The sequence below is a fragment of the Calonectris borealis genome, chromosome 5 (genome assembly GCF_964195595.1).
Source record: "Calonectris borealis chromosome 5, bCalBor7.hap1.2, whole genome shotgun sequence".
NCBI classification, from domain to species: Eukaryota; Metazoa; Chordata; class Aves; order Procellariiformes; family Procellariidae; genus Calonectris; species Calonectris borealis.
The window spans coordinates 18,940,583-18,960,025 of NC_134316.1; the positions used below are offsets into that span (position 1 = coordinate 18,940,583).

Below are 19,443 nucleotides of genomic sequence, written 5' to 3' on the forward strand. Positions count from 1 at the left end.
TTGTTCTGCACAGCAGAGTGAGAATAACTACAGTTCTCACTGTTCACTGTTATGAACCGGACAACAGGTGGAACCTCTCGAGTACCCAACTAGCTGACCTTCGGATTTTCCTCTTGCTCAGTTTGGTGAATAAGATGAACTTTCTATATTTGGACATTCAAAAGAAGATCTCCCTGTAGAGGGAGGTGCCTGACACCAGTGAACTAAGCTAGACTCAAGCCTATAGGATCTGAACTCCACGCACTTAGTATGTTTAATTTTCCTGATGGAATGGTATCTAATTCATGTTAATATTGTAATAAGGAAGAGCTACATTTGCATGACATGTTTGCATGCAAATCTATCTTGACAACTCCTTAGCTGAGAGATATGTGACTGTGGCTGCATCATATGTGATGTGATACCTGAAAATGGCTGTGGTAGTTATGTAGTTTGTTTGGAGCTATGAGCCGTCTTTTGCAGCCTATTGCTAATGTAAGGATGCTTGATTGTAACTCCAAGGAAAAACACATTCCTACCTCATAACCTGGCAGCACTAGATACCGGTTGAAGTGCCAAATGGCTTTATGGGGAACACACTTTAGCCCTTTGTCCCCAAGCACAATTTGGGTCAAGTTCTACCCAAGTCACTGCCTCTTCAGTAATCACCTTCTCAACAGACCAGGCCTTATCGTGCCTTTAAAACCTACAAGAGACCTTCCCCTCTCTGCTGCTGCTTCAAATGACATCTTTCCCGATTTACTGGACATGTAGTTCCCACACTCCTGTACCCGAGCTCACCGCTTTAGGTCACCACGACCAGCCTTTGTTTCTAGCACCTCTTTAGCTTATGAGTCTAACTGAAATGAATTTGGTCTCTTTTCTTTCAGGGTCATGAGCATTCCTCCACTGCCATGGCACTCGTTGCTTCTCTGAAGGGTTCAAGTCAAGGAGGTTGTGCCATTGTTCCTGTGTTTGGCTGGGATGCGAGTACTCCTCCCTTGCTTTCAAGTTCATGCAAAGAGCCATAAACCACTGCTGCCCCTTCATCTTCTCCCCATGTCTTTTGCTCAGTATTAACTTTATTATTTGCCTCGTGTATTCGACTCTATTTATTTTCTACAGACTCAGATGTTTATAAGATATTCTGCCCAAGCTTGCTCTCCTTGTATTTTAGGTTCTGTATGATGTTAATCTCATCAGGAGCCTATGCAGCTGGCTTAAGTTTCAGCACTGAATGAACATCCCACCCTGTATCAAAGGTTAATGCTGCGTTTTCTGGGAGTTTCTCTCTGAGTTTTTTCTTTCAGATACCGGCCACAGAGACTCTGTAAATCACCAGCATTCGCCCCTGCATTCAGATTGATCTAAGGCACATAAGCAAATACTTCTGGGTTTTTGTTTGTGTTTTGGTAGCACATATAGTTTTGTTTCTTTTTATTTTCATTCAAATTTCTCTAACAGTTTCTTTACCACCTTTGTTCAAACAAAATGAATGATATTGAAAACAGCATTTCAGAATCGGATACTGCGAGGAGCAAAGCTATGTTCTGACACCTTCTTTTTTTCCTGGCACCCGTTGTTTATGGTGCCAGGAGTTACTCTCGAGTTACGGCTCCAGAGTCTAATATTTAAAGTAAACTTGCTTCATAGCTGAGAAGTTGGTTGATGAACAGTAGAGTCATATTTACAAGAAAGCTGCTTAACGACAGTCCCAAGCAAAGGAGAAGCAGCCCTTTCCTGATTACCATGAGTTTAACTCTTGTATTGTAACCTCGTGAATTCTGTTATTCCCATCCCTCAGCAACTTACACTTCAGACAGGAGATGAATGGTGGAGCTTTGTTGATGGTTGTAATCGTTGCTAGGGGACAGTCTGAGGGAGGTGAATCATGCCATTTACAGTCAGCCTAAAGGAACATTTGGAAATGCTTGAGCTTAGAAATTTCCTTCTGTGGTCTGTGTTGCTGAGAGTCGAGTGCTTTGTGGCTGTGAAGAGTGCTTTAGAAATACACATGATAACAGAGGCATTAAACATCCTGGTGTCTTTAGTTGCTTGTACCTTTGTATGTGTTTTAAATCGTTGTTTTGGTGCTTCTTACTCCTTCAATAATTATGTTTTTAGTTAAAAACTGACTGTGCAAATGGTATGAACAGAAAGTAAGTTGTTGCAAACCACATTAAAATTAAATACTACAAATTTCATCATTTCTTTACTGTAAGAGGCATGATTTCCAAATGCAATTGTATGCACACATCTGGATCTGAACTTTCTTGGATATATTCACAGGCATTTATTTTATTTTGTCTGCCGTGTGAAGGTGGCAGTTTCACGTACCACTAAAAACAAGAACTTGACCGCTAGTAGGTAGGTGAGGTTTTACAAGCTACATCTTTGGTGAAACACAAGGTGGGTAAACAGAAGTGCTCATACTATAAATGCTAAGTCACATTTTGGAGAGAACATAAAGAGAAGCAGTACACACCTAGCTGGGGCTCACAGGTATGACACAGAATTACCAAGGAGAAAAAACCCAACATATGCAGCCTGGGGGTCTAATAGCCAGGGTATGTTTTTTGCACAAGGCAGGCAGCCTGACCCCCTCGAGTCCTGCACGGTGTACCCGAGGCTGGACTTCGCAGGACTCCAGGGCAAGGCTGGTCTTGTTCCTCTTCAGGTAGGTCAGCGGGGCTTTGCCAACACATAGCGCTCTTGCGTGGCCAGCTGGAAGCTTGCGGCTCAAGAGAGCCGTTAGACTCGGGGACCTTAAAAGAGTCACAGTCCCGCGTTTCTCGGTGCCTCTCGGTCTTTCAGCTCTTGGCGCCTCGGCTGTGGGCTGTAGACCCTCGCAGCACTTCGATTCCCCCTTGTCACACGTGTTGAAGGAGTTTACCGATATTTTACATACTACATCGGTGGTACCGCTTTTCAAAACAAGAAAAATGTTTTGCTTTCGGCAGCAGAGGTGAGAACGCAGCCGCAGCCCCCCGCTCCCGCCCTCGGCCTCCGCTCCGGCGCCCCGGCCGGCGCGGCACGCGCCACCGGCCGCCACCGCCAGAGGGCGCCTGGCGCCCGCCCGCCGCGGCCACGGCGGCGGCCACCCCTGCCCCTTCTCCTTCCCCTTCCCCAGGCCCAGCCCCAGCCCCAGCCCCTCCCCCAGCGCCCGCCCCAGCCCCGCTACTGGGGCTGCATCTCCAGCACCCGCTATGCTACTGCTAGAGGCCACGGATTCTCTGTAACACACCCAGTACCCTTGAATAACGTGTGAGCGTTTGGCACCTAATGGCATCCCCGGGAAGATTTCCTGGATAAGAAGTCTGGGATTATAGCTGTGCTCTATGATGCGCCCTCCCTTTCAATCATCTCGCTGCTGGCAACACCCCAATCAGACCATGCAGGTGGTGCTTCATTTCAGAAGTTTGTAGAGGCGTACTCCTACAAACGAGTCTCATCCAAGTTGTGAAAAGTGTACTTTTCTTGCATTTGTATTCTGTCTTCTCTGAAAGGGACTATAATTTTTTCAAATATTATTACGTTGGCTTTCTTTTGATTCTATTCATTAACACACCTGCCCTCTGTTTTAAGTACTGCAGTAACAGCTTTAAAATTTTATTTCATGAAATCTGTTCACAAAACAGATCACAAGGCTTCAGGAAGAATAGCAGTCCATCTCTCTGAAGCGTTGAGAAATTATGAACCATTCTTTTTCTCTCCACACCTGAGCAGGAGCTGCCACACTCAAACGCATACCTATTTCTCCTTCCAACTACAACAGGTGATTTCCTTGCAAATTTTCCTTCTTTCCAGGTTCAGAAACGCTTAGACTACGTGACTCACACAATAAAGGGTTAATTTAACTATTTGTACCCTCCTGGTACATCCGCTCAAGAAACTTGGGGCGGAACAGCTATACTGGCTTGTATACAAGTGGCAGCTCACACGGGCCAGGCCCGGCTAGCCACCAGCAGTTATCATTCCTTGGTCTACACACAGGTTTGGGGATCAAAAATAAATCGCGTGCCTTAAATAGCACGTTCACCAGCTAATTTAGGGCCGTTCCCGTGTAATGCTGGGATCCACCCAATTGCAAATCCGAAGCCCCAGGCTTGGGCTACTCTTGATTTCTTTAACGAGGACCCAGATGTCCCCCCGCGGGGTGACCCAGGGCGGCGCCCCGCCAGCGCGGGCGGTGCGGGCCGGGAGGTGCCCCCTCCCCCGGTGGGCCGGGCCCTGCCGCGGCGGGCAGGGAGGGAGGTGGTAGCCGGGGTTGGCGCGGTACTCCCCTGCATGGCGGCAAGTTTCCGTGTAAAGTCTGTCGGGAGCAAACACAAAGTCTGACCTCGCTGCTGTGTTGGTGACTGGTGCTACCGAAGAGTGCGGGGACCTCGGTACGTGCGGGGCTGCCTGAAGCGAGGATCCTCATGGAGCAAATCATCAAACCCGACCTGCAGCGGGACAGAAGCCACTACAACGCACACGAGTGTCTATCATTTAGTAATAGATTGCTTACAAACTGCTCAGGTGCTTCAGGCAAAACAACAGATGTCCCTGCCTCAGCCGATACGCACACACACATATACCCACCTCCCTTTTCAGAAATACGTATGGAAGATTAAGTGGTTAATAATAAACAGAATTTCAGATACGGTTTGCCTGACCGTGTAAGATCCCAATTACATTTTGCGAGTTTATTGTGATCAAACAAGAAATAGGCAAAACGCATTAAGAAGCGGCTGATGCGAGGCTGATAAATACCGGAGATAAAAGATAAAAGATTGCATCTGTGAAAAACAGAGCAAACTATCAAACGCGAATCCCAGCAAAACCAAACCTCGCCATGTAGCACCATGCGTGTAATGGTTCAACTTCATGACTAAATTAGATTTCCTCAAAATCTCAGACTGTGATAAATAAAGCAGTAATCATCCAGATTACTTGGGATTCTTTTTTTTTTAACTAAAGATAGAATAAAATCTGCCCCCGCAGGAAATAATTCCCGTCCGTGGCGGCAGGGCTGTTCAATGGCAGCTCCGCGCCCCGGCAGCACGGCGGGTCATTAACCGCGCACCGGCCGCGCTCGGAGCCGCACCAGCCCGGACAAACGGCGCCCCGCTGCAAAGAGCTTCCCCGTAAATCTCGGCAGCATTAGCCCACAACAACATCTGTAACGCTGTTGCGCATTTGGAAAGCGGCGGCCAACAACGTCATTTGCGCCTTGTTGCATTTTATTTCAAACGTGCGCGCAACAGGTCATGCCTCTCGTTTTTCTCCAAGTTTTCCTTTTTAGGTTTTTGTGCTGCAGTAAGGGGTTTTGAAGCCGCGCGTTTTGAAGCATCCCTAAAAAAGCTGTTCTTGCCTGCTGAAGTACTTTACGGGCAGCTTCATACTTTTTAAAGCAGAAACCTTAAAACCGCGCGTAAGCGTCCTGCACTGGTATCGTTTCCCAGCAGAGGAGGGCACCGTGCCTTGCAGGTCCGAGCAGGGCCCGGGCGGGTGCGCAGGTATAACCGCCCTCGGCACGCTCCCAAAGCCGCCCACGACGCGGGCTGACCTCGCCGCGGGGCGCCGCCTCACCCCGGTTCAAACCGGGGGACGAGGGGCAGCCGCGGGGGGCAGCGGGGCCGCCCCTACCTCCGGCCTCCCGCCTCTGCCCCGCCGGGGCCGGGCGCAGACAAGCGGACAAACGCCGCCGGCGCCCCCCGGCAAACTTTCGGCCGCGGAACGCCGTTGCCGCGGGAGGGGGCGGGCGGGGACGGGGCGGCCGCTCACGAGGGCGCTACGGGCGGGCGAGGCTAGGACGGGCAGCGCGCACCAGGGAAACCCCCGGCAGCTTGCCCCGGCTTCGCATCGCGTCCCGCCCCCGCCCGCCCCCTCCCCCGCGGCCGCCCAGGGGCGCCGCCCATTGGCCGGCGCTGACCCTCTCCGCGCCTCTCATTCGCGGCGGGCCGTGCCCGTCACGGCGCTGCCGCGGCCCGTGTCTAATTGCCGGGGCAAGGGCGCGCCCCGCCACAGGTAGCGCCGCGGTGGCGGCCGGAGCGGGGTGAGGGGCCGCGCCGCCTCTCGGAGCCGGCCCGCGGGAGCTTCGTGCCTTTGGTCCTGGCCTTGGGGGAGTTCGCTGCGGGTGGCTGTCCCCCGTCGCCCCCTTCTCCCGGCGCGGCTCGGACCTACCCGGGCAGCCCCTCCTGCGGCTGCGGGGCGAGCTCGGCGGGGGCAGACCGGCCTGTTGCTGCCGGGAGGAGGGACCGTAGCGGCGGCGAGCGGCCCCACGTCTCCCCCCGGCGCGGGGGCGGGGGAGCGATGAGCCGGGCATTGTTTCCCCTGTAGGCAGCGCCCGGCGGGCAGCGGGGCGGCGGACCATGGGCTCCGCGCCTTTGTTTCCCGAGTGAGCCGGCCCCGCTCCCGCAGCCTCCCGCCGCCACCAGCCGGGCCCCGGCGACATGGACGTGACCGTCTCCGAGCTCCTGGAGCTCTTCCTGCAGAGCCCCTTGGTGACCTGGGTGAGCGCAGGGGGGGAGAAGGGAGCGGGGAGCGGGGAGGCTGCCGGCGGGGCGACCCCGGCCCAGCGCGGGGGCGGCTGGGGGCCACATCCCCCCAACCCCGCTGTCCTTCCTCCCGGCAGGTGAAAACCTTCGGGGCTCTGGGGAGCGGGGACGAGGACAACCTCGGCGTCTACATGGACCTGGTGGATGGCGTCGTCCTGAACAAAATCATGCTGCAGATGTGAGTGGGCTCCCGAGGGAGCGGTGGGGGGTGGCCCCGCGCTGAGCGCCTCGGCTCCTCGCCCGCGAGCGGCATCGGGGCTGCCGAGAGAGAGGTCGCCGCTTCAAGTGCGGTCTGTCGCTCTGTGGTCCGGCAGCGCCTTTACGGCTTTGGTCGGGAAGCTTTCGCAGCGGACGGGCTGGAAGGACTGGGCGTGGGGCGAAAGCACCGGCTTGGCGTTTTTTCCTCTTGGTTGCTATTTGAAATTAACAAAAACAAGAGGGGGAAAAACCCAAACTCATCCAGTTCTATAAGATCTGCTTTAATATTTTTCTAGGGTTTTTTTGGGGGTACATGTTTTTTGCTTTTTTGTTTTTTTCCCAGACAGTTACTTTTTCTTAGTTGTTCATATATGCTTTAGGGGGAGATATGTGGCAGGACAAATAAGGAGATGAGAGTACTTTATCATATGAAGCTTTACTGGGAAGATTTCGTCTGAAATTCTCTACACTTTGATATTAAATACATAATTTGGCAAAAAGAAAACTTCAGTGATATATCTTTTGGGCAGCACTGTAAGGATATGTCTTGAGGAAACTTATGTAAGTTAAAAGCGCAAACACTGAAAATACTGTAACATTGAAGTGAATTGTTGATAGAACTTGCACATTTTTTAACCACATCCTTTCCTGTTGCTGGTCTGCTGCATGCAGATTCTGACTGTTTTCTATCATGTCTGTATTTGCTTTTAAATATTCTGAAATGTGTCTGATAAAGAGTTTGTAGGGAGAAATATTTGACTTTCAGGGCAGGAGACTTTGGAAATCACTCAATTTTGGCACTGCGCTCTTTTAAGGGAATGAAATCAATTGAAGCTTGACCAATGATTTGCAATGTTAGGCCAAGTCCAAGCACTTAGATTCTAATATGAATTTTTCATTTTCAATTGAAATTCTTGAAAAGTAACTTAAAAAAAGTCTGACAACCCATGCCCCACTCACTCAAGTTGGCAAGTTTTGTTATCTTCTGGTACCTGGCTGCTCCACCTGAAAAGGTAATCAAATTTTCTTCCCCTTTGACGTTACTAAGTGGAAATTGTGAACTGGAACTTAGTGAAGCTGGTGGAGATTCATGATTCAGACCAGAATGCAGATCAATCAGCCCACTTGGGGATAACAAACTAGTGGTGTAAAATGTTAGCTGGGATGGAAACCTGATGCAAAGAGAAGACATAATTTCCAGCATTTCTCAAGGAGTAATTACACTTTAAAGAGAGAACTTTCTGCAAATTAGAGCCTTGAGTATGAGCGTTCAGATCCAGACTTGTAGTTTTCCAAGATGTGGGAAATTGGATTTTGATTTATGACCATTGTTTTTGGCACGGAGATGACCAACCAAACTATCAAGGAACAGCAGCAGTTGAGTCTGCTGCAGGTTTAACTAACTAAACATCACTGTTATCTAATATGTGAAAGAATCTTGTTATATCAAAACAAGAAAAATTAACTTCGTCGCTCTTGAATTTTGTTATTAAATGGGATGAAGTTATGTGGCTTCTGAATGACTGTGGCATTCTTGTGAGTGATGTATTTTAGAAGTGCTTTATTGGGTGGTGTATGCAAACTTAAATATTTTGGCCATTGAAATATGTCTAAGGAGACATAAAATTGTTAAATTGTTAAAATCTATGCAGCAACTTACAATGCTCTGGGGACAAGGAGTGAACGGTAAGATCTCACTGAAATAAGGAAGATAAGTCTATAGGCTGACTGAGTGCAGTGACACTAGTTGGCATTTTGTCGGATATCATGCGTTTGTGAGAAATGCTCTGGCATGTTTACTTGCCTTAAGCAGTCAGCAAAACAAGTTTGTTTTTTCAAAAAAACCAGCAATGTCGCAGAAAGTGTAAGTGGGGGAAGCACAAGCAGTGTGGAGTAGGAAACTGTCCCATTATACACAATCAGGGCTTTTTTCCCCTTTTTAGGGAGCTTTGGCAGTGCTTCTAATGGTGTTTAAGGATCTTGAAACCAAGAGCTTTCTACCGAGAGCCCAAGGCTGTTTAACTTGGGAAAGATCGCAGTTGTATTTATGTATCCCAAGCCAGCAAGGCGCTCAGGAGAGGTGCTGACTATGACCTTCACTGTTTCCTGACTTAACCTTTAGAAATTGCAATGCAATTACTGCTTGCCTGTAAATCAGGAAAGCCTTGCAAGGCATGTTTCTGCCCCACAAAGCTTTCAGAATAGAAAAATAAATGTGTTTTTTAAAATGCTTGCTCATCAGTTTTTCAAGTCCTCGTCCCTGAAGATGACTTTCAGTGCTTGGCTTGAGATCTCTTGCTGCTGAAATTGTGTTAATGAGGGCCTTTGATAAATCTACTAGAATTTGATACACCATGCTGTGATAGCATTGATTGCCTGAAAGCACAGATGCATGCATGCACACACATGCAGAGAGCAGGGGATAGCGAGTGAAAGAGCTGGGCTCCTGACGTGGATAGCTGTCTCCTCACTCCTGTCTTATTTCGCTTTTAGCTTTTTAGGTTAAATATCCAGCTTGCCTGTTTACTGGAACACAAATAACCGTCTTGCTTGCATCTAAAGACCAGGTGTGGTGCAGTACTCTGCTGCAGGTCAACAGGTTTCTTTTAGTGAAGACTTCAAGAGCCAAATTCTTGGGAATTTCATTATTAAAAACAAAACATTTTTGTCCTGCAGCTAAGCAGATTTTAAGTTTAATCCATGGCCAAAAAGACAAGTGGATCTATGAAGAAATCCAGATATACCTGTTGAGTGGAGGTTGCTGAGTGAAAGTAAGGCTTTAGCTGTTTGAGGCATTCAGTCAGCCTCTAGTTTCTGTTGTAATAGGTTGGATTTTGCCCAAATGCTGTCTGGCAACTTAGAGTGGGTGGAGAAGATCCTGACTGCTTGATGTTGTGGTGTCAACGTTTTTTTAGGTGCTGGGTTCATACCAGCAAGGCAGCTGTGTCGCCAAAGAGATATATGACATCTATCGCTTTTCCTGCCTGCCAGGTCCCTGCTCGCAGTGTGACAGGAGGTGAAAATAGGGCTGTGCCTTTGCTCCGTCCTCTTCAGAAACGAACTGCCCTCAGGAATGCTAGCCCTGAATAAAATGTAGTTTGCTCAGGCACACCGAATGTAGCCACGGCGCAAGGGTGGAGGAAGGGAACCCAGCTTGGGCTTAGGCAGATTCTGGCCACAACATGGTTGGTAGGTAACCAGCTGTTGGGCTTTGCTGGTGATCCCTTTGCTCACTGGTGATCCCTAACAAAGCAAGACCCTTTCTAAAAGAGAGTTGGGGATTGCTTAGTTCTCAGTAGTGGTACCTAGCTGCTTAACGAGTTAAATCTAATAGGAAGAGACAGACAGCAGCATTTGGTACAAGACAAACATTTATTCAAGTCATTTTGCTGTAAATGAGTGGTTTCGTCTTCCTGTGTTGTGTCCAAGTGTATACCCCAACCTGATCATCAGGACACATTGATTTTTGCAGACTTGCAGTATTGGCTGAATACTCTGCATACAGAAATGTTTGTTAATCTTCAAAGTGGAACTGCCATGTCCTGAGCTTCTGTGTTTCTGGTGGATTTATGTGTATCAGGTTAATGAGCTTCTCTGTGGACAAATTTTAAAGAACTTTTTTCAGATGGTTGTGTGTCACTTCCTGGTCTGAAGCTAGCACGTGGCCACACTGCATAGACTGCCTTCAGTGTTACAGTTGCAGCTGTGGCATAATACCTACAAGCATAAGCAACTATTTGCCCTGTTTAACTTCTTATAGAAAGTTTTATTTGGGAAATGGTGTGGGGGTTTACACATGCAGGCACATAAGTGTTTCCATATTGACTTATTCTAATTCTTCTAATTGATAGTAGACTCTGCTTTTCTGTTAAAACATTTAGCAAACAGGAGTGTATATTAGGAATACAGCTGATAAAACTACTTACATTAAAACTGCATAATAAAAAGGCACAGTAATAGGTGTGTCCATTTCAATCGCAGCTGTCGTGGTTTGTGGTACTGTCAATCTGTCGTCCTTAATTTAGACCATGTGACAGGAACAGCCACTTTGTGAGTGCCTGCTTCTTGTGGTTTGTAGCAAATGGCGTGAATACCGGAAGATTAAAGATATGCATCCGTTTAATTTAAAATCTCATTTAGAGGTGCATTTTTCTGCCATTTCCCAGGCAATTTAGAGACCCTGCCAGTCTTAGTGGCATTATCCCACTTGATAATAGAGGAAGAAGTTGGATGATAGGAGAGTTAGACTGGTCCAAGAGTGGTCTGTTTTCAGTTAGTGAGTTACCTGCCGAGCGAAGTGCAGCAGGATGCTGGGCATGCCGGGCACAGACGGTTCCTTCTGGCGTCTCATAACCCTTGGGCCCGGCTTGTGGGCTTCCCCCTTACTCATCAAAATTACTTGTCAGAAATTGCTCAAATGGGATTGCAATTTTGAATTTTAAAAATGAAATTTTTCTATTACTTTTATTTTATTAATTGGTGGCTTAAGGGGTTGCATCTTCAGGCACTTGTGCTGCCGGCCCCACGCCTGCTGAACTCGTCACTTGGCCTCTGTCTCCTGGCCCTTCCTTTCCTCGGTGCTCCTGTAAAAAGTCATGAAGGTGTACAAACCGGAGGACTTCTTTAAAATGTTTGGGTATATAATGAGGTTTGAGACTTTCCTTCCGTTTATTTGGCTTGGGTGTGTTTTACTGGTTTGCAAAGTACCTTCCTTAGTCACGCTGCCTCAGTCTTATTTAGATAACTTCTTTGATCTTGAGGAGTAGGTGGTTCTTAAAAAAGAGAGAATTGTAGTTTCCATTATATTTGTGTGTAAGGGACTAAACATCAAAGGACTGAAAAAGCATCTCATTGAGGTTGTGTTCAGGGATTTTTCAGATACATTCAGACAGGAATTTGTTTGGGTTACCTGGTTAGTGTTGCAAAAAAACTCTTCTTAATTTTCAATATGATTCTTGGAAAGAGTTTCTTTCTGTAAAATTCTTCATAAACAAGTTTCACCAACCAAACAGGTGCTATAATGTGCAGAGTGTGGCATCAACAGCTCTGTTTTCTTTAGGGTAGCAAGGTCTCTAAACACAGAATTTGCCTCTTAGGGTGTAATTTTACTTGGGTGCTTTTTTTCCGTGAGGACTCTGCTTCCCCTTCCTGCTTTTCCCCACTGTAGATCTGTTCGGGTTGTAGTGTCTTGAGTACCTCGATCTCTCTAGGTTTTTAGCCTTTTTCTTTCACTTCTCTTGAGATCGGTAAGCGCTCGTGGCTGTGGGTTTTCTGGCAGCTCGCTCCTTTCCTGAGCGCGGGTGACCTCAGGCCTGCTCAGCCTCGGGGTGTTGCCCCGTTCCCCTGCCACCCCGTTCCCCTGCGGCGAGGCCTGCCCGCCTCGGGGCCGCTCTCTGCGCCCCTGGGGGGAGGCAGCAGGGGGGTCTGGGTCTGCTTCTGCAGCAGGAGGCCCGTTTGCTGCCTCTCCCGGCTCCTCCATCTCACCCCTTCCACATCCCCCGAGATGTCTTGGGAGCCGGGTGAGTGACGTGGGGAGGCAGCAGCAGCAGGAGGGGTCCAGCTGACCTCACATAACGCGCCATGGGTATTCTAGGCAGGAGGTCTGATGCAGAAAATGTTTGAAAAATGCATCAAATACGTTCTTTCTGAATAAACACATGCCTCGAACGCTTGATTCTTGTAAGCGTTCATCTCCTTGCTTATTAGGTCAAAAGATGTTTTGCCAGTTCAACTGGATAAAACTGAGCTTGCCCAGTAAATGGAAGAGAATAAATCTGTCTTTGTTTGGGAACCTCCCACTGCCTCGAAGAGCAACTTTCTGCAGCTCCTCCAGCTTCTCGGCTGTGGAGCTAGGACAGCTGTAGTCAATACTCAAGCATCTGATCCAGGATTAAGAAAAAAATGTGGTAACAAATGAAGAAGAAATGGGATATTGCTTGTTGAGAAGGAATTATTTAGTTTTCCCTGTGGAGACAATAAGCCCTGTGGTAGTTAGAAGTGTAGGCTGTGCTGGCCTTTCACATCTTGTGCAAAGGGTCCTCTCTGAAGTGAGCTGAGGTGCTGCATGAAGTTGGTTGCACAGCATATTCAGGAATCCAAACCGTCATTTTTTTGTACTACATTCTGTTTTCAGAAAAGCTTTTAACTTCCTTGTCTCTGAGGAGGAAGAGGCAGGACTGCCAGCGACACTGTGTGCTGCGGCTTGGCTCCAGGTTAAGAGGACCCTGAGGTCAGTGGCATTAAGGGTTCTCGGGGCAACCAATTACCCTTAATGAAGATGATAAGATAAAAGCTCCAGAATTGCTTCTGAGGGCCTGGTCCTGCCAATGCATATGTTCTTGTAACAGATGACTAGCTCCACTGTGCCAAAAGATAAGCAGGTCTTGTCTTGGAAGGAGGAGTTGTTCTGTGTCTTACGTGCTTTTGAAAACCTCATCCAAGTCCTGCAGTTACGCTGCCTACAACTGTTGAAGAAATTGCCTCTCCTTGCTGTGGCGGGTGGGTGCGTTTTGTGGATTTTTGCCCCGTTTTGTGCAGTTTTGGGAAGGACTGTGGAGTATTGCTCCGCTATACAGTCAAAGCTTTCTCTTCCCGGCTGTAGACCTGGGTCACTGCCAGACAGTGGCATGGCAGCGTGCTGCCTACATGAGCTTTCACGTGGAAATGAGAACTGTAGGCTGATCCTTCTTTTTGGCCAGCTTCTCTTTACATTTCTTCCCTTTTAGCTTCCTGGTTTGTTGTTGTGACCTCATCTAAAAAGGCTAAGCATTCAGCTTCCTTCAAGATCCCGCACCTGCTCAGAGAGTACTGAAAGCAAGGTGCCATTTATACTTCACCCAGGTGCCATTTATACTTCTCCAACTCGCTGTGTTGCTGAAGACCCGTACTGTCAAACTGTGTATGCGTATGGCTTCTGCACTCCTGTTCTAAGTATCAGTAAATGGAATTCTTATTACAGATTTGACTTTAAAAATTTGCCTCTGTTCTCTTTTTTTCATAATTCATTACAGTGCCAATTAATATACAAAATCCTTTGCTGCTGTAAAGGCTGTGTAGGGTCTTGCTAGTTTACGTCAGTAGCAGTTTTGGTCATCTATACTTCAGTTTGCTTGAACCCTGGTACATGTATGCTATGTCTGATGTTACCTGCTGCCAAGGCAGTTTTCTCTCATCTTTGGAATATCTGTGTGTTCTGTCATATTTATACACATAGCACTGCTTTCACTAGAGAGATGCTTTGAGATGGTTGTGCATTTAAAAAAAAAAAAAAAGAAAGAAGAAGCTCTTTGACATACTTATGTAAACTTTGGCAGATATATTTTAAAAATAAATGCTGGATCAGTTTGTCTTTTGCTTGCTTGTCAACGCCTGAGTTCAATATTTGGCCCTGGAAGAGTTGAGAATGGCTTAATTAACAGCCAAAGCAGAGCACTGGCAGGCAGGTGTTTGGATTGCGTAGGAGTTTGCTGATAAGAGTCTTTACTGGAGGGGAAACGCAAGGCTTTGATCTATGCTATTGGCCGGTAAAGGTTTTCAGGTTCCTTTTTTTGCAACATGTTAGGGTGTATACAAAAAATCTGAAGGTGCACATTCATATTAAATTATTTGCAGCTTTTTCCCTGTATTGTATTTTTTATTTTAGAAATAAAATTGCTTCAGGTACAATTTTGACTTGCTTTTTTTAAAATCAAACAAAAACTCTAGGCTTCTTTCCCTAAAATCTTTCCACCAACTTTTTTCCTGTCTTGCTTATATCTCTACCTATGTTTATATTTTGTTCGTATCTTGAAGCCCAGCAGAATTGGAGCCCAGTAGAACTGTTTTTTGTGACACAGTGGGTATATGAGAGAGATCTAGGTAGGTGATAAGGGTATAATAAAAGTGCAGTGCTCCTTTTTCCCTTCACTTCAGTGTATAATTCATCTGGGTTTTGCAGTTTGCACAGTGATCATTGATCTTGTCATAAAACTGCAAAGCCAAGGAAGGCATGGTAGTCTTTCGTAGGCTTCCCATTATTTGAATAAGATAAACCCGTTATTATCAGAGACTGCTTTGATCTAGTGTGCACAAACTAAATATGCTCTTTGCTTCAGGGAAATATAAATAAGGAGGGAAGCTGCCCTGAATTGCTGTGTGGGTTAACCTAAAGTAGGTTACTTTGTGGCGTGCAGGAAGATTTCCAAGTTATGCATAGGTGCAAAGGTAATGAGCTTGTTCTGTCATGAATTAATGTATATGTATCCTGTATAATTATGTCAGTGCATTTAATGGGTAAATTTTTAAGGGTTTTCCTAATGGTGCATTATTGAGATGCTAAGTCTTAGCACCGAGTAAGCTAGTAATATCTTTATTTTCTTTTTCCTCTTTTAATAGAGACCCTCGACCAACCAACCAACGTGTCAACAAGCACGTAAATAATGACACCTATCTTCGGGTTCAAAACCTGACCATCTTAGTCAGAAACATTAAGACTTACTATCAGGTGAGATTTCTGCTCTCTGCTCATTGATTGCTGTAATGTTTCAGCTAGTGCGGGGGCTGGTGGCTCAAAAAGAAGCTTGCTACAGAAAATGGAGAGGAAATTGTGTTTGTGTAAAAGTACTTTCAGCCATGCTTTCCTTATGAAACAACAATACGGCTACCTTCTCTATCCCTTGTGGCCAGAGGCTGCTTCCCTGCCCCCCTCTTTTTTTAAAGAAGAAATTGTGCTCGAAGGCTGTGACAGCACTTGGAGATACAGCACTTGGAGATGTAGTAAAAAGGCTGTGATGGGGTTGTGGGGTGTGTACATGAAGGGGTTTGCTGAAATTGGAATAATGTTTTTGGGTATAAAACTTGTTTAAAACAGGTAATCTTCTCTTGAAGGGGCCGCTAGCAAATAAATCCTTATGAAGAAATGTTTTTCATCATAGAATATAAACCTCAAATTGATATCCTGTTAATTACAAAAAATAAATTTGTGCTTATCTTGAAGGTAGACTTCTTGTGCTGTGTACCTGTTTTTATGTGTTAAAGCAGTTGTTCGTTCTGAACTCCTTCTCTAAGAGACTTAAGTGCAGGAATGACTGCAAATTCTTACAAGTAGTGCACTTGTTAGGCAACATCCTTGAACTGACCGTCAGTGTTCCTCTGCTGTAATAGTGCTCCTCTAAAATCAAGGTGGTGACAGCTGAGCACTCTTCAGATTTAGGTACGTGTTGTATGCTGCTGGAAAGCCATAGGAGTGAATTCAGTTACTCTAAATAGAATTTCTGTATATGCAGTGTTGTGTATATTTAGACTCCTTAGTGAGAGGATAACTGTTCTACTGTTTCCTTTTACACGTCTTTTGCCAGGTTTGAGTGCTGTGCGGTATAGACCAGGCTGAAACTACTGAGGACTGTCAAAATGCTCCTCTGCGTATGCGTCTCAATCATATAATGGACAAAACAACTAAAGTCAGTGTGCTCATCTTTTCTGTGCATATAGAAGAGACTTTCTATGGGCTTTTTCTTCAAAACACAGAAGAGATGTTACAGTCAGAGCTTTTGATGTGGTTCTCTTCCAGAGCTTGCCTACTGCTGTTCCGTGTAATTGCCACTACTCTGCTTCTGGACTTGTTTAGGGAAGCCTAAAAGAGAGAGGGACTTTTTCAGAAGTCAGATGGGGCGGATGACTCATCCGTGCAAGTTCCAGTGGCCTGCTAGAAAAATGAAGTGTGTTTCAGATGATGTAGGAGGGTACCATGTCTTTTTTAAGAGAGCCGACCTGTGTCTCAATTGAGAGCTGGAGATGCTGATGCAATGTGATGCCATTCCTGAGACTTGTGATTTCTAAGGGGAAATTCCACTTGGTCATAACTAGAGGCTTGAGGAGGTGGTTTTTTTTTGTGTGTGTGTGTTTCTCTGTTACCCACTGAACGATGTAAATGTATATGGAGTCTACAAGGAAAAAGGACCATGTTTAAGGACAGGGATAGGACTAGTCTTTCTCCCTCTCTCCTCACTCCCACAAGATTTACAGTCTGAGAGTCTGGTCCTTCAGGTGTTGAAACTCTAAAGCTTTTTATTCATGCGAGTTCTTTGTCTTGGAGCTGATAATCTAACCTCTTTTAAAAGTATCTGAAGAGAGATCAGATTCAGGAAAAAAGAAAAGTGATTCAGAATAATGTGATACATTGCTTGATGTCTTGTTGACCTTGCTGTTGAGCTGTGTAATCATAATCCAATAAAGCTAGCAACAACTAAAATAGGTTAAGACGCAGAGTTTTCAATGGGAAACAGTAGTTGAGGCTTGCAGTAGCAGGCATAACAGTGATGTTCCTGTGGTAGTCCAGAAATTAAGTACTATGAATCTTGCTGCCTGGAGAATATATACTGTATGTAAACAAAGCAGTTGTGAGAGCTGATCATTCTTTGCATTTGGCCCTGAAAATTTGTAATTACAACAAAGTTTAAAATAAAATCACATTTTTTTTGTGATGATAACATTATATAAGAAACTTATTTGTCCCTGTCACAATCACATCTTCAGGACAAACCCAAGGTCTCGATGCTAATGTGAGATTCCCTTTCATGTGGTGGTGTGCAGCCTTCAATTCTCCATAGTCTGGGAGGAGTTAAGGCCATCTATGCTGTAACCGAGCTCTGTGGTGATTGATGCTGAGTGTAACATCGTGTCTGTACTAATGTCTCTGTTAGGTATTTGGAGGGTTTCTTGTGTTTTAGGAGCTGATATAAGTGGCTTTTACTAGTTTTTTTTCAACATGCAACCAAAAGGATGCTTTGGAATATATTAAATATTGTTAGGCCTCTTCTCTCCTGAATGTTAGGGATTTTTTAAAATAGGTTGAAGTTGTGGGCATTGTTTGATGAAGTAGTATTAATACATTAGCTTAAGTTAAAATGAGGGTAGTGTCTTACTGACGAAAACCATATGATCAAATTTGGTTGCAGGCTGGAAGTGGGAGGGAAAGGTTCCTGACAAACAATAGGAACACAAATTTGCTGCTTCCTCAGGAGAAACAAAAGCTCTAAAAATACAGTGTTGGCCTTGACGTTTTACATTCCCTTTCACTTAATGGACCCAAGTCAAATTTACAGCTTAGTTACTGGATTTGGTAGACCAGATCTCCTAGAATGAGGAAAATACCACCTCATGCTTTATTGAAGGACTTCGGTAGGTGCGAAAGAATACTTGCCCCTCTCTGCACTGGGCAGGAGCGATCAAGAATATGATGTGAATTCATGGTACTATAAACTGTATCTGAGGAAGGTGATGTAAGTGGCTACTAAAATTAACTCTGATATTCAGAAGCTAGTTGACATTTTGGATCGTATAATTGTCTAGTATATCTGTATCTAATATCAGATTTCTTGTATATTTGTATAGCTAGTCTCTTTGTTAAAGCAAAATTCTCATTAATACAGATAATATTACTTCAGAAAACCAGGACAGGTCTAATCTAGAAGCATGAATCCAGGTATTCTCCACCGTGTTGGGGCTTTCCTGATCTGTTAGGCTGAGGGTCTGTGCTGGGAATGACTATGAACAAACCAGGTTATTGGTGGAATTTGGCTTTGATTTAAGCCATAAAGATCAGTTCCTATCTATGCTTCAGCAGGCATAACTTGGGAGGGGCAAATGCAATGAAGAAGCCTTTTTTCCAATTCAAGTAACCGCTCATTTTTAGAAGTTTGCTAACTGAATTTGTTCATCAAGAACTTTCCGAAGAGTTGCTTTCTCACAACTTTCAGCTGCATAAAACTGGATTGCTGATGGCTACTAGGAACGACATAGTGTCAAGACTCTTAAAATGGGAGTCAACATTGGTTGCTGCAGGCTTTGGTGTTTTGTTTTTTTTTAATTGGATATGTAATATTTGTTACTGGTGGTAGCAGGCAATCTCTCTGCATTTCCTGCTCTCTGAGCAGTCGCACCTTCGCAGGTCTGTTATTGGCTTGAGAGGCCCCTCTTTTGAAACCAGGCAAATGACTCATTTTGCTGTGGGATTTCATGAGCATTGAAGAGAATCTGTCATTAATTGCATTTAACAACTGTTACAGCACTGGTTCACTGGAGAAATGGCTGGTCATAAAACTTCTGGAATTGGTGCCATATCTTGGAAAAGGGCCGAGCACGGCAGAACATGTTCATTGCTCATAGTGTGAGTTTTATGTGTGTCTGCTTGCTCTGACTGAATTTGGACGCCTGGCTGTCTTGAAACTGGAATTCAAAATTGTTTTGTAGACAATAGTTTAGTACAGAGAATTACAGGTTACTGTCTGTAACTGCAGTGAGGATGTTGATTAAAGGGGTCCATAGAGAACTGAGTGTATTGGAGGAGAGATACTCATCCACTTCTCACTGGTGCAGGCCCAATTAAATTGGCTTGAAAATAGTTCAGGTACTGCAGTACTGCAAGACTGAATGATGTTTGGCTTCAATGAAATAACCACTCTTGACCCTTGTTGACAGTGAGGTGGTGTGGCCTTAATTCCCTGGGGCCTTGTGCTTCTTTTCCAAATGGTGATTAATCCCAGCTGTGGCAACTGTCTTCATAGTGGTGTGGCACTATCCCTGTTTCTGGCAGAGCTTGTTGGCTATGTTTAAAAAAACAAAAAAAACCCAACAAAAAAAAAGGAACAAAAAACTCTTAAGCTGCAACAACCTGTGCAAGAGCTATTATTATTGCTGGTTCTGTCACTTCTGATGATGGAAGAAGCAAGCTAGAAAAACTGAGGAG

General features: G+C 45.6%; 1 protein-coding gene across 1 annotated transcript in view; it reads left to right on the plus strand.

The window, feature by feature from the left end:
* Positions 1-5,984: 5,984 nt before the first annotated feature.
* CCDC88C (coiled-coil domain containing 88C) overlaps positions 5,985-19,443 on the plus strand; it is a 103,685-nt gene continuing 90,226 nt past the window's right edge. Inside the window, exons 1-3 of the mRNA XM_075151255.1 lie at positions 5,985-6,476; positions 6,599-6,699; positions 15,093-15,201. Coding sequence (XP_075007356.1) covers positions 6,417-6,476; positions 6,599-6,699; positions 15,093-15,201 — 270 coding nt within the window. The 5' untranslated portion in view covers positions 5,985-6,416. The remainder of the gene's footprint in view (positions 6,477-6,598; positions 6,700-15,092; positions 15,202-19,443) is intronic.